The sequence below is a fragment of the Nanorana parkeri genome, unplaced genomic scaffold (genome assembly GCF_000935625.1).
Source record: "Nanorana parkeri isolate BGI_ZX_2015 unplaced genomic scaffold, ASM93562v1 scaffold250, whole genome shotgun sequence".
Lineage (NCBI taxonomy): Eukaryota > Metazoa > Chordata > Amphibia > Anura > Dicroglossidae > Nanorana > Nanorana parkeri.
In genome coordinates, this window is record NW_017306518.1 from 557,917 (window position 1) to 573,406 (window position 15,490).

General features: G+C 42.0%; 1 protein-coding gene across 1 annotated transcript in view; it reads right to left on the reverse strand.

The window, feature by feature from the left end:
- LOC108787236 (solute carrier family 23 member 1-like) overlaps positions 1-15,490 on the reverse strand; it is a 141,981-nt gene that overhangs the window by 61,797 nt on the left and 64,694 nt on the right. The window contains exon 7 of the mRNA XM_018556733.1: positions 11,915-12,071. Coding sequence (XP_018412235.1) covers positions 11,915-12,071 — 157 coding nt within the window. The remainder of the gene's footprint in view (positions 1-11,914; positions 12,072-15,490) is intronic.

Genomic DNA, 15,490 nt, shown 5'->3' on the forward strand with positions numbered 1-15,490 from the left:
TAGCGTTAGTACGAACGTTCGTTTCGTTTTCTGTTCTTATTCGTTTCTTATTCGTTTCGTTCGTTCGTTTGCAGCAAAAGTGACATTTGAGGGGGAAAAAATATTTTTCTCCTTCTCTAATGCCACTTTGCTCCAACGAACGAAAGGAATAAGAAACGAATAAGAACAGAAAACGAAACGAACGTTCGTACTAACGCTACCGAATTTCGGAAATGGTAATTCGGATTCGTTTGCATTCGTTATGTCTGTAATTCGGAATTCGGATACATCCAAATTTCCGAAAATTCGTCCGAATTTCGATTCGGAACGAAGCGAATCGCACATGTCTACATCAAATCACTACATCATAATTTCCAGTATTGTCATAGCTGATATTAAAGTTAGGCAAGCCCCTGTATTCACAATGTCATGCAGACCTAAAGGGAGAGGCAGAGGTTCCACACATGGAGGCAGTAGGTCTTGTAGGACAAAGCACTGGACAGGCTACACCAGGGATTAAAATTTCCACTAGCCTGCGAGTAAAAATAAGGTGAGGGCGAGTGGAAATTTGAGAGCAGAGCAGCTCCTGTCAGTTCCGGCTTCCTTCAGCCGGAGCTCTGACAGTTCTGAGCTCCGGCGAAGGAAAGAATGTCTGTGAGCAGCATAGATGCCTGGCTATCTGGGTGTGATAGTGAGGGCTGCTGCAGACCTCTGTAATCACTCACAGATAAACCAGGGATCGATCCTGCTCACAGCCTCCTCCCTGCAAAGACGTGAACAGGTGAGGAGGCTCGGGGAAGGGGTTGAGTGTAGTATAATTTTGTGTGGGGGGTTAATAAGGGTGGGAGGTATTATTCTTTGTGTGGGGGGGGGTTAATAAGGGGTGAGTGTATTATTTAATGTGGGGCAGGGGTTAATAAGGGGGGAACCTTGTTTCTTTGGACAGCCCAGTACTTCTGATAGTTAAAGATATGGATAACCAGGTAAGGCATGAAATGTCTTTTATTTGCTTTATTGTGAAGTTGCTAGACTGTGGCTGTCATGGTGCTCTGCAGTACTCATAGAACTGCCGTTGCTTTTTCTGCAGCTACCTGTCAGCTTTTAACTTTCACAAGGGATGTAAAACTAATTTAGGGTGGGCAATTAATTGGCACCCCAATTGCACCTCTTGGCTGCAATGTAATTGACCAAGCCGCAACCCTGAGTACCGTACCAGTGCTGACCTGTGGCAGCGGCCCAGCAGGCCCCACCTACTACAGGCTGCCTGCAATAAACTACAGGATGGGGCGTATACTAGACCAGTCTTTCTGCTAGGTATGCACCGATAGCGTTTTTTCTGTATCACATGTGAGTACTGATATTTATTTCGGTACTCGCTGATGCTGAGTACGAACACTGGTACTTCTGGTAGCCTGTCATTACCCACCGCCCAGCTTCTTGAGTTCCCGGGAAGCTGGCTTCATGCGGTTTGGCCGCCTCGATGCTGATTGGCCAGGAAGCCAGCATCCCAGCACCCATTATTGTTAATAAGGGGTGAGTGAATTATTTTATGTGGCGCGGGGGTTAATAAGGGGGAGTATATTATTTTATGTAGGGGGGGTTAATAAGGGGGAGCGTATTATTTTATGTGGGGGGGTTAATAAGGGGGAGTGTAATATTTTATGTGGGGGGGGAGGTGTAACGTTGTTGAGCAGTGTATTATTGTGCTTTAAGCTGGCCATACACCTTACAACCATTGCACAACTTTTGTTGTGCGATGGTTGTAAGGTCATTAAAATCTCGTACGATCTGCCCATCTTGGACAGGCAGATCGTACACACTCAGCGGGGAGGGCTTCCGATGATTGCAGTGCTGAGTGTGCACACCGGCCCGTGCGGCATTCGTTTTCCAAGCACGCTACCAACCCGCCAAAAATCGTACGATTTTCGGCAGGTTTTCCAGCGTGCTTGGAAGACAAAAGTCGTACGTCCTCACAGTAGAAGCGGTTGCACGCTGCCCATACACCTGCCCATACACATATCCTCATATGGTAGTGGTGAAAATTATCAGTGCCCCCCCAGTTTTGACTGTGGTATCTTATCTGCACCCTGTTAACATAATATAAAGCGAAAGCTATGTTATGATTGCTGTTTTTTATATTTTGTAATTTAATGTAATTTCATAAGCTTTAAGGGGGCGTGGTTGGGGGTGGGGTTGGGGGCAGGGTTGGGGGAGGGGCTGGGGGTGGGGTTGGAGGCGGACCTGGGCAAGGTTTGGTGGGACAACTGGTGGAGAGTAAGGTTTTTGCCTGGCTAGTAGTTCTAGACTTGAAATGTTAAGCCTTGGGCTACACCATTATGAGACAGAGCAAGTCTGCATTTCTTGTCAGATAGCGGTCATGCTATACAGCCAAAGCACATGGAGGAGGTAGTTGATTGGTTTAGAAGCCTTCCTTTTTTACCTCTTTCCAGCTGCTAACAGCCAATTCCACTGGTCAGTTCAGGCTGGGTAAAAAAAAATAATTGTAGAAGACAAAAATATCCAAATATTAAGTTGTAATAAATCAGCTGGGGGTATTGTTGCTGTATTTAAACCAAGCAATAATGTAAAAGTTTAAAAAAAAACATTTATACATACAAAATATGTGATGACAGAATGTGATGTCACTGATACTGTCCGTGAGAATCATATTGTTTTGTAAAAACACATACAGCTTAAAGGAGAACTATGAGGTGAGTGAAAATCACTTACCCTCATAGTTTGAGCAGTCAAGTGACAATTAAACTGTCACACGTCGGCTCAATAGATTGTGAAGTGAGCGAACACATAACGTTGCTCGCTCACTTCATGATCATCTCCCTGCAGAGAGTGGTCAGTCACGGCTCTCTGCTGGGATCCCCCCCCCTCCATGCTCCAATCCTCCAGTGCCGACTGGAGGAATGGACGGCGGAGAGTAGAGCTGGCTCTGCCTGTAGATACGCAAAGCCTGCTGTCGTTCACGTAGCTGGGCGGATCTCAACAGCATTGTCAGGATCCATCCCGGCTGCGGCTGACTCAGTATACCGCAAGCTGTAGCTCGCGATATACTGAGCTTTGGGTCACAGGAAGAGGCTAGTATATGTCCTCCCATGACCCTTAAGAGAACTATGGGGAAAACACTTACCTCATAGTTCTCTTTTAAAGGCATCTTCCAAGTATGTCACTAAAATCAGTGTTTTTCCCATGCCACCTTCAAATTTGTTTTGCATGTGTACATGTCCCGCATGGCAGTGTTCAGATTTCTAAGCTTTTTGACAATCCTTTGCCTATTAGCCTTGAAATAGGCCAAAGTGATAGATTTAACCCCCAAACTTTAATGGGGTTCAATTTTCAGACTTAAAAATGGGTTTGACAAATGCTTTGTGAACCAAATCCAGACACATTTGCTTATTTCAAGGACATTTAAAGACTAGCAACCTCCCACCAGGACCTCATTTAAAAAAAAAAAGTTCTACATTTCCCTCTAAACATAACTGTGATTTAATTATCTTTCTGACTTATCAATTCTCTGCTTGAAAACATTTAATTGGCCTCTTGTAAAGAATAGCCTCTTGCTTTTCAAGGATGCCTGCCATCCTTCTTATAAGGATCTGGAGAAATCTCACTTTTTAAAAATTCCTTCCTATTATTTCTGAAATTTTATCTCTGCAGAAATATTGTAAGAGAAACTTTCACTATGGTGGTTCGACATAGTGGAAAAATTTACAACTTAACATTTCTGTATTACGGAACATGAATCCTGTGCTTGTTAAAATAGAAATATTTTGCTAGTGAAACTGGATATACTGTACAGGCAGTCCCCGGGTTACGAACAAGATAGGGTCTGTAGGTTTGTTCTTAAGTTGAATTTGTATGTAAGTTGGAACGGATACATTTTTTAAGTATAACTCCAGTGCAAAAAAATCTTTTTAGTTTTGGATAGCATAAGGAAGGGTTAACGCCCTGTAAAGTTTGTTTTGCTGTGTGTGCTCCTGTTCAGAAGATTTCACCTCACTTTCTGTCCCTGTGACAATTGGATTTTGAACATTTTGGGTTTGTCTTTGAAACAAGTATTGGTGATAAGGCTTCAGTGGAGACACCCTTTTCCCATGATAACTCTTACAGGAGTGAATTTATCTTCCTAGGGGTACAGTGGATTTTCTCTCACTTCCTGTTGTCTCAAGGACAGGAAGTGAGATTAAGAGGGTTATTCACAAAGCTGCCAAAGGCAGCCGAGTGAATAACCCACCCGAAGTTAAGTGAGCCGAACAACGTTCGGCTATTCACTTCAGGCTTCTACGGCTGATTTCAGCGGCATTCTGCTCGGCTATTCTGCTCGGTACCGCCTTGATACCAAGCAAAATAGAAAATCAGTGAAAAAAGGGGAGGATTTTGACTCAGCCGATCCAACATCTAGATCAGCTGAGCCGAAGCTCCGGCAGCTCACTCGCTGCCGTTCGCCCCTATCCACGCAGTGAGTGAATAGCCGAATGCCGCTGAGCAGCATTCAGCTCGGCTATTCTGCACAGTACCTCTGTGGTACCAAGCAAAATAGAAAATAGTGAAAATAGTAGAAAAAAAAGGTTAAAAAATTATTTAAAAGTGATAGTCATACTAAAAGTCACCTAGGGGTCTATTCACTAAGCTGCCATAGGCAGCCGAGTGAATGACCATCCTAAAGCGAAGTGAGCCAAACGCTGTTCGGCTATTCACTTCAGACTGGTACGGCTGATTTCAGCCGTATATCGGCTGAAATCAGCCGTACATCGGGTGGCTTCGGGTCGGCCGAACATGCTCAGCATGTTCAACCGACCCAAAGTGCAGAAGGAGTTCGACTCAGCTGATCCAACATCTGGGTTGGCTAAGTCGAACCTGCGGCAGGCTACTCCCTGCTGTTCAGTCTATTCTTATAGATGCCGAACAGCAGTGAGTGAATAGCCGAATGCCGCTGAGCGGCATTCAGCTCAGCTGTTCTGCTCGGCCCCTCTGTCGGACCGAGCAGAACATAAAAATAGTTTAAAAAGTAGAAAAAAATAAATAGAAAATGATTGTGCAGAGCTAGCAGTGACAGCTAGCTCTGCAACTGTTTTCTATTGGCCGGCGGTTCTGCTGCCGTCAAAAAAAAAAAGAATAAAAAACTAGCTATTGCACCAACCTTCTGCTGCTGTCAATCAGTAGTGGTGGGCCTGATGGAGAACTGCAGCAGAGGGCGGGTGCAATGCTAGTTTGCTATTGGCTATTGAAAATTGAAATAGCCAATAGGAATCTGAAGTCGGCCGAAGCTACGGCTAGATTCTTCGGCTGCTTCGTGAATAGACCCCTTAGTCATACTAAAAACTGGACGGACATACATTTATGGTGAATGAAAGATGCAGATGATCTAAATCTCAGGGTAGGCGACTACTTTACAAACCATTCTGGCGTTCTCTAAAACTAATGGTCACAGCCATATTTGTGGAGGCCCAACTGATATTTACATCTGTACTCCTATACCATTGGTACAAGCTCCTTTACAACATACGTCCTGGATTGGGGATGATTCTAGTTGTGTGTGCCTGGACGCCTGCCTGGTTGATCTGTTGCATCGCTCCTTCCACCTGTGTGATGAATTAATTTTGTTTTCTATTTATCTCTGAGCCATGATGTAAGAGAAATGTGTGTCACAACTGTATGCCCATAATATCCTGAAGAAGAGGTAGTACCGCAAAACGCATAGAGCAAGAGTTGAACACCTCCCTATGAAATATCTATAATTATCATTGTTATATGTTAATGATATCGCGTAGAAATTACTTGGTTAACTATTTATTGTATACCAGTTGAGGAGGTGCAGGTTCATGACAGGCATACAGTTTCACAGTTTTGTAAATAGGACTATAAGTGTTGATGATTTTAACCTTGTTATATATTTTTAATAATGTACACAATAAAATCTATATTTTTATATATAAATTGAAGTGGTCATAGTAGTGCCTAAAAAGTATTTTTTTTCTGTTTTTTCTTATCCATTATAATAATAATAATAATAATTATTATTATTATTATTATTATATCTATAAATAATAACTTAGCAGTGTTTATTTTTAGACAACACCAAGCCTTTTTTTTGTCTTTGGAATCCACATGGTCTCTGAGATGACTTGTCATCAGCTCAGAGCCATACAAAAAATATAAAACCTGACACCACTTGCTTCTCTAGTAAGGATGCAATATTTTGTTTTCATTTCCATGAGATTTCAGTACAAATTGGTAGACTTTGGTGAAGTTTGGGGGAAAATGTACTGAAATCAGCAGAGAAAGAAAAATTAGGGTGTTTTTTGTGGTTTCTAAAGGCGCAATAGCATTTAAATGGCTGTGCGGATTACAGAAGCTCGTTTCAATAAACCTGTACCTGTTCTTGGGCCAAACAGCTTCAGCACTACCTGGACGTGATATCAGCTCTGGGAGGCTGCTGAATGTATGTGCAGACAACTCTAGGTGCTGGTGCCTGTACAATATACCTGCAGCCGTTTTTTTTTGGGTTTTTTTCATGTCAAAATTTCATAAACCATTACCCAACAATGACAAGCAACACTGCAAGAAACAGAAAAAGGAAATTTCTCGCAGTTGTTATGGTGCAAAGACCACTTTAAATATTATTTTTAATTTGCAACATAATACTTAAAACATACGGATCTTCCTGCCATTGTTCTGACTTAGGATTTCCTTGTCTTTAAATTACTTCACACCCTTACCTAATGTGCCCTGTTGTTCTAATGTGTTTTCTCTAATAATATGCCATGAGGAAATTTATTTACAGTATGGAAAATATGATAAAGAAAGCTTTACAGTCACCACACCCTTCAGCAGGCATACTGCCTGTATCTACAGACTGTCTGCCTATTACATTCATCAAGAAAATCAAATTATAATACATTTACCAGACATTAAATATGTAAGATTGTCAAATATAATCCCACTTAAACTTTTTATAAAAGTCACAAACATATACTTATGTCAGTTATTTTACTTTTGGCTGGAGATTGATGTTATAGTAATAGATGAATAGATATTGATAAAAATAGAAAGTAAAAGGAGGGATGGAAGGGTAACCAGAGGAGAGAATATGGAAAAGAAAGGTGGGCTAAGTAAGGACAAATTAAAAGTTTAGTCAGGTAGGGGTCAGATTATGGGAAGGGTGGCAATAAGATTAGTGTTAATGAGCAGCACTGGCATAGTAACAGTTTTAAGCTGCAATGGTCACCAATGAGAGTATCACGTACCTGGTGGGGAGCCGAGTTGTGAGGAGGCCTCCTTTGCAGCACGAGTTCCACACCCCTGAATGTGGAGACAGGAGGTGGGGAAACTACGGGCAGCACCGGTGCCGGACGATGCAGGACACTGGGCCTGGGCAGGTCCTTGAGGCCCGTCTTCAGTGAGGCAGGAAGCAGGTGCTGATGCGGCTGGAGCAGAGCGGAGTCAGGCAAGCCAGGGTCAGCAACAATCGGGCGGCAAGGTACGAAAGGAGCAGGCAAAGGAGAATCCAGGGACAAGCAGAAGTCGGAGGCAGGCGGCAATCAGGCAAGGTCAAGGAATCCGGTCGATGATGATATGGCAACAGGCAAGATACAGAAACATACACTCAAGCTGAAAGACCACTCAGCAAAGATCCTGGGAGTTGGGCCAGCTTAAATAGGATCATTCCCAGACAGAGCAAGTCACTTCCTGTGCGCCATGTGCCGTTTGCGCATGCGCAGTAGCTACCGTTTGCGCATGCGCAGTAGCTGCTGTTTGCGCATTGCGCAGTAGCTGCCGCTTGCGCATGCGCAGTAGCCGCTGCTTCCCGCAAATGTGGTGAACAGGCCTAACTCTGCTGTTAGGCATGGTCTTACTGAGAGCTATAAATACAAGTCACATGACTGAAAATATCAATAATTAAACCAAATAAAAAATGTTATAGCTTAGTGAATTGAGTCTATAACCAGTTGTTTATTGAGTAAATATCACATATTTAAAAATGTAAAACACTTAAGGGTCTATTCACTAAGCTGCCGAGGGCAGCCGAGTGAACAACCGACCTCAAGTGAAGTGAGCCGAACACTGCTCGGCTATTCACTTGAGGCTCGTACGGCTGATTTCAGACATATATCGGCTGTAATCAGCCGTACATCGGCTTGCTTTGCATGGCTTCGGGTCGGCCGAACATGCTCAGCATGTTCGGCTGACCCTAAGTGCAGAAGGAGTTCAGCTCAGCCGATCCAACATCTGGATCGGCTGAGCCGAACCTCCGGCAGGCTACTCACTGCTGTTCGGCCTATTCTTATAGATGCTGAACAGCAGTGAGTGAATAGCCGAATGCCGCTGAGCGGAATTTGGCCTGGCTGTTCTGCTCGGTCCCTCAGAGGAGGGACAGATAGCTCCACCCAACAGTTTTCTATTGGCCGGCGCTCCGTGTCAGAATAAAGAAAAAAAAGAAACAGCAGTGTTTCTCTCCCTGGCGGCCGGGAGCAAGAGACTCACGAAGCGCCAGGTCAGAGTTAGCTGTTTGGAGATCAGTGTACCTGGTTAGCAGGTAACCAGGGACACTGATCTCTCTGCAAGTGGCCGGAGCCAGCCGTAAGATCACGGCTGGCTCCGCCCAGCTGTCAGAAGCAGGCTGTCACCCAGCCAATGGCCGGCCTCTCGGCCAGCTTCGGCTTTCAGCGCGGCTCAGCTGAGCCGATGCATATGCGTTCGGCTCGACTGAGCCGCTCGGCCACGTTCGGGAGCTGTATGGGCTATAGTGAATAGCCCATACAGCACCCCTTCGGTTCTACTGAACCGAAGTGGTCCTGGGGCCGAAGCTAGCCGAAGGATCGGCCGAAGCTACGGCTAGATCCTTCGGCAGCTTCGTGAATAGACCCCTTAGCATTAAAAAGCAATCCAAGCAACTGGCTAGCCAAAAATCACAAATGAGACCCACATTATTATATCCCCAGAAAATACAACTTCTGGGTTTTATGAAACCACTACAGCTGAAGCCAGCAACATTATGAGTATTCATAATTTATTTATTTAGTATGGAGTGTAAAGTCATTAACCAAAGAATATTCACTTTAAACAGAACGTTTGCATTAACAGCAGCAATGTTCAGTGAATAAAGTAAAAAAATTGCTAATTTGTTGTTTAAATACCCAATCATATCCAGGGGAATTATAAACACACGATTTTGGTCTTGCGCATGGTTCTCCTAAACCCAACCCGCAATATTCATCTAGCTTCATTTAGCTTCACTTTGCTCGCAAAGCTAAATAAACAATACTATGCTATGTAAATAATATGTACACTTTTAGTAACTCAACCATGTTGCGAAAAATCAGAGCACTTCCAAGACACTCTTAGAGTATATAAACCTAAAAACAAAAATGTAATATTTTGCACCTTGCAGTAAAAATGTAAAAAAAACAAATGTGTTGCCCCCCCGCCCCCCTCCCCCCCATATCCATATCAGAACCTAAGCCAAGATAGGGCTGGTATGAATTTTAAGGGGGGACCTCACACAAAAACATTAAATAAACATAGGGTTCCCCCTTCTCACTAGGATCCCCCTGTCACATCAGTCCCCTACCCTTTTCTGGATTAGCATCATTTCCATGGTGCTGGCAGTCCAAATTTATACCTACACGAGGGAATGCTCTCAACAGATTTTCCAGGTGTACTAGCTAGATCAACTTGGGGAAGACACAGCTCCATTCTCCCTTAAGGGGAATACTGGACCCAAAACACTACATGCTTCCAACTGTGGATTTCTTAGGATGGCATGCGCTAACCCCAGCACATTAAGCACAACACTGCTAAAAATGTTTTAAATACACCACTCAGTAAAAGTCATCTGTTCTGACTTTGCTCTGAGCATTGCTTGAATTAATAAGGATGTTTAGAGGTGCAGTAAAGACTATCCAATTTCCAGTTATCTATCTAATTATATGTTAGAAAATCCCCATTTAGCAATGTGCTTTATTTCTATGGAAAGGTGACAGAGTTTTTACTGTATGTGGTTGTATTTGGAAGTTCAAATAAGGATGACAGACAGATGCCTCACTCCCCATTATTTTATGACAAATACTTGACCATGGCTACTGTAGGACAGGATTTCTGTGCATATTGCTAACATCAGTATATTGAGTTAAGTGAGAATACTTGTGATCTCTATTAGCAAGAACCATACAAGGAAAGGATTAAAGATGTATAATGTGTCACTGGAATGTTGATTTTTTTTCCCTGAAGCAAATCTTAAACAGTCAGTCTGTTTTATTTTAAAAGCAGCTGCCCAGGAAAAAGTAAGGGCTTACAATCTGAAACCTAATACTCCAAAGTTTTACTGTTTCTGTTTGTAAATTGTAATTATAATCTGTAGCATTTACTTTCGTTCCTTAAAGATATGGTAAATATCTTTATTCACTTAGGGGTCTATTCACGAAGCAGCCGAAGGATCTAGCCGTAGCCTCGGCTGATCCTTCGGCTAGCATCGGCACCAGGACACCTTCGGTTCTGTAGAACCGAAGGGGTGCTGTACGGGCTATTCACTATAGCCCGTACAGCTCCCAAAGTCGGCTGGGCGGCTCAACCGAGCCGAACGCATATGCTTCAGCTCGACTGAGCCGAGGTGAAAGCCGAAGCTGGCCGAGCGGTTGGCCGGCCAACAGCATGCTTCTGCCAGCTGGGCGGAGCCAGTCGTGATGTTACGGCTGTAATGGAAATTCGGATTCGTTTGCATTCGTTATGTCTGTAATTCGGAATTCGGATACATCCGAATGTCCGAATTTCCGAAAATTCGTCCGAATTTCAATTCGGAACTAAACGAATCGCACATGTCTAGTTGTACTCAAGGATGTTCAAATTTATACCATAACCTCCAAAATCCGTAACTCCGTGCCAGGTGTTCTCTACTTTTCAGATGCAACAGGTTCCATGAGGACCACTATATCTGTATGGCTCTAATTCAATACCAAATTTTATCAGTGGCCCTGAGATCAAAAACTAAAACTACAGGTCCTAATACTGCCTGAGGGTAGGGGGGAGCACTGTTGCTACCACAAGGGGGAATAACAAAAAAACAGACAAGAGTGTTCTAGTTACAAAGAAAAGATACCCTTTAAAGGAATACGTAAACATTAAAAACAACACTGGCACAGTCAGACTATACACTGTATGTAAGATTGAAAACGTTGGTCACAAAGTGGAAAACAGAACATATTTGGATGTTGAATACTGACTGTAATTTGCATGTTTTTGCTTTAGCATCTGTATTTGTGTATTATACTTCTAGAAATAGCTGTGTCATGGTTGAAGTAATACACACTATAAGGCCTTGTTCACACCAAATGCAGAGCAGATCTGCTCAGGTTTCTGCACACGCAGTGCAGTGGGTTGTGCCGCGTTTTTGCCGCGTTCCGGGCCGTTTTGGTTAAAAAAATATATATATTTTTTTAGTTTAAAATGGGCTTTCAGTGCATTCCAGGCGTTTTTGATGCATTTGCATGCGTTCCAGAGCAAATCCAGAGCAGATAAAATAGGGCCTGCTGCAGTTTTTTTACCTGCTCTGGAACTGCACGATGCGATGTGAACTGGAGCAAAAAATACCATTGGAATAGATTGGACGCAGTTTTGATCCGGTCTGCAACTGCTCTGCTCTGTACCTGCTCCGCACTTGGTGTGAACAAGGCCTCAAACAAAACTAATCTGTTCAATATATTACTTTTGGATCACGGTGCCTCAATTTGCAAATGTTTTTTTCTACATTTTCACCTTAATAAGTTTGAACATGACAGGCATGTAACACCAACTTACAAAAGGGAGAATACAGATTTTATTTGCGTATTTACCCAAAGCATTATAAAATCAAAAAATATTTTGCAAATATTCTGTGTATAATATAAATTACGTTTTTTTTTTCTATTAACTGTTGAATCAAACATACCTGGATATGGAATATGAAACCAAGGTGAATTGATTATTGCATCAGTATTAATATCAGTCCGAGCAGCAAAGCCATAATTTACTGGGTCTCTTGGGAAAACGTTCCACAAGGTTAAAATATAACAAATCAGCCATGATAAGCACATACCCAATAATACCTAAAAAGGAGATCAAAAGCAAAGGTTTAATTCTTTCTTCTTTTAAGCTTCACAATTTAGGAATGATAAATACTAACATTTGCAACAAATCAGTATGGGACTGGTTCACTAAAAGAGTAAATTTTTCACTTAGATCAGTGAAGCTGCATTTACCTCTATTATACAGTCATGTGTAAGGACATTTTTAACTACTGACCACAAAATTAGATATGTGAACACATGTTCAGCTCACATGGTTAAATTAATAATGAACTCTTTTACCATATTCCATGTTTGAAGTCGGTGGGGTGATTATAGCCATTGCAGTAAGTGTTTTATGAAATTATATTCTTAATAGAAAGAGTTCAGATTTGTTACTATATTTTGGAAGGTATTGGCAAGCCTTTTGTTTATCTCACACAGTACCAGTACCAGCTTGCTCTAGAACAAGACATTGGGTGTATTTTCTTGTATGATGCAGATTTACAAATAAAATTCTATTTCAAATTTACAGTAGCTACACTTTCCATTGGACCATGATATACACACAGGATGTCATGTTTCACTGGAGGAATGAACCTAAAATGTGTTCATCTAGTAGTGCTAAAAATAAAAAAATGAAACTGTCACCTCTGATCCTAACACTTATATAGATGTATGGGATGAAAGTAGTATATGGAGGAAGTAGTGGGCATATAAGTGGGCATATAAAAAAAGGTAGTGGGCATATAAAAAAAAACCTTAAAAACTAAAATTAGAATCAGGTGATGCTGGTATTCAAAATCTGGCAAACTATTTATTAATTAACAATTTCACATTAAAATATTACCTATATTTTCCACATAAAAAGATCTGCTTAGTGGTGTTTTGGTGGTGGTGGTAATAACAAGCCATCATGGAAAAGGTCTGATGTTTCCTTTTAAATAACTCTCACTTTGTATATAAAAATATCTGCAGCCAACCTGAACGGTATTTTGAAGTAAATTATATTCTGACACAAACAATGACTAGTAAAAAAAAAGGTATACTAAAAAGCTATCCATTAGGAAACTCAAAGGACTGCCTTTTTTGTGACTCAAAAAACAAACCTGAAAAGCAGTCCTATAACTTTATATTTCAAAAGAAGTATCCTATACTTTATTAACAGAAAATGCAAACTAGTAATCCGGGAAGCTAAAATAGAATGCGAAAAGCATATCGCCGCAGATAGTAAAAAAAACCCTAAAAAATTCTACCAATATATTAACAGTAAAAAGGTAAGAAACGAGCAGATAGGGCCAATAAAGGACGAAAACGGGAAGTTACTCACAAGTAAGTATCCCTAAGAATGAGATGATGCGTGGACCTATATGGATTGGACTTGATGGACGTATGTCTTTATTGAACCCCAAATACTATGTAACTATGTAACTATGTCTTGTGATAAAATAATCTCAACCTTTTCACCGACCAACCTACTAACATTCTACTAAGAGGTAAGTAGAGATCTTGATGGAGGGAGTCCGGTGGATGTAGTATATCTAGATTTTCCAAAAGCATTTGACACAGTACCACATAAAAGCTTACTACACAAGCTGAGGTCTATGGGCATAGATGAAATGGTGAGTAAATGAATAGAGAACTGGCTACTGGAACGTGTCCAGAGAGTATCGATAAATGGCTCATTTTCAGATTGGGCTAGGGTCGTGAGTGGTTTGCCCCAAGGTTCTGTGCTAGGCCCCATACTATTCAACCTGTTTATTAACGATATCGGGGAGGGAGTGAATAGCAAAGTTTCCGTATTTGCTGATGATATTAAACTTGTGATATCTATTTGGCAGATGAGGAGGTGTATGTTTAATAAACCGTGATAAAACTAGCTTTATCACGAGTTAACTTTACTCAGCAGATCACTTTGTTTTACTCCGCTGCACAGAGGCTGTTTAATAACCTGCAAAAAAAAACTTATCACAAGAAACAGCTGTGAAAGGCTGAGATAAGTCGTCACAGTGATCAGTAGAGAAAGTTATTTCTCTGTTAAAATGATGAAAATTGCTAAAAAGCAGGATTTACATGTTCCGATTTGTTCAGCATGTACCAGTACAAAACTACCAGAGGCGGCCGCAATGCGAGGCAGTGATGGGGTTAAACATTCTAAAGGGGCACTCTGATGGAGCCAAGCAAATGTAAGTGGGCACTCTGACACATGCTGGAAATTAGAATGTTTGGCGTCCCTGGAAAAAGCCTGCTGTCGTGAGATAGGTGCATAAGCACTGTGTGTGTGCAAACACACTAGCAGCAGGTATTAATGCATTATAAACGGCGGACCAGGGTGGCGAAATGGCCTTACAGACTGTTATGTGTGGAATGCAATGTTCACTGCATCTGCCTGTAAAACATGTTCCCCAGACATCCTTCAAGCTTAAGACATCCTTCAAGTTTGAAGGCTCAGTCTCTGAGGGAGACTGAGCCTTCAACAACAAGCCCTAAGGTCACATGACCTTACTGAACTTTACCTCACACTACACAGATACAGTGAGGGGATTTGAAACTGCCACTGTCACTCTCGTGAGGGAAGGGTGGCATTAAGACAGACTTCCCTCATTTTCCCTCTCAATCAGCATTCAGCCTACCTGGGCAGCCAACCATTGCTACTGGCAGAAATGTCCCAAAATGTCAGAAATCCTTAAGAGAAGGGGCATCTGTGCTTTATTTTAACTGTTCCTTAAGGTTCCTAAAGGAACTAGGTTTATGACAAGTTCCTCTATCTTTGCTCAGTGCTTCACGAGAAAAAGGCCTTTAGCACCAGGTCTGACAGGGAGCTAAATCAAGGGTACTTTTCACAATACTTATCCAGTGATAAAGCTGTTCTCTACTTTTCTCCCTGCATTAAACAGGTACATTCCCATTACTTTCTGTGTACTTATCACCAGGATGAGAAGAGGTGAGATATTTCAGTTCCTACCTGACTTATCACGGGTTATTAAACACCATTTTCACCACTTTGCTAAGGTGAGAAAAGCCTTCTCACTGCTTATCACACTCTTTCACAGTGTATTAAACGTACACCTTAATCTTGATAAATGTAAAGTAATGCACTTTGGGGTTAAAAATAGGCAAGTGGAATACACATTAATGGGAACTCCACTAGAGAAGTCAGAAATGGAAAAGGATCTAGGGGTCATTGCAGACCACAGATTGAATAATAGCTTGCAATGCCAGGCTGCTGCAAGCAATTGAACAGAGTGCTGTCTTGTATTAAAAAAGGAATGTACTGTAGAAACAAAGCAATAATTGTGCCACTTCACAGATCGCTGGTTCGGCCTCATCTGGAAAGAGTCCAGAGAAGGGCAACTAAACTAATTAAGGGGATTGAGGACCAAAGCTATGAGAGAAGGTTACTCAATTTAAACATGTTCACGGGGGGGCGTGGCCAGCGCTTGGGACGGATGGCTGCTTGA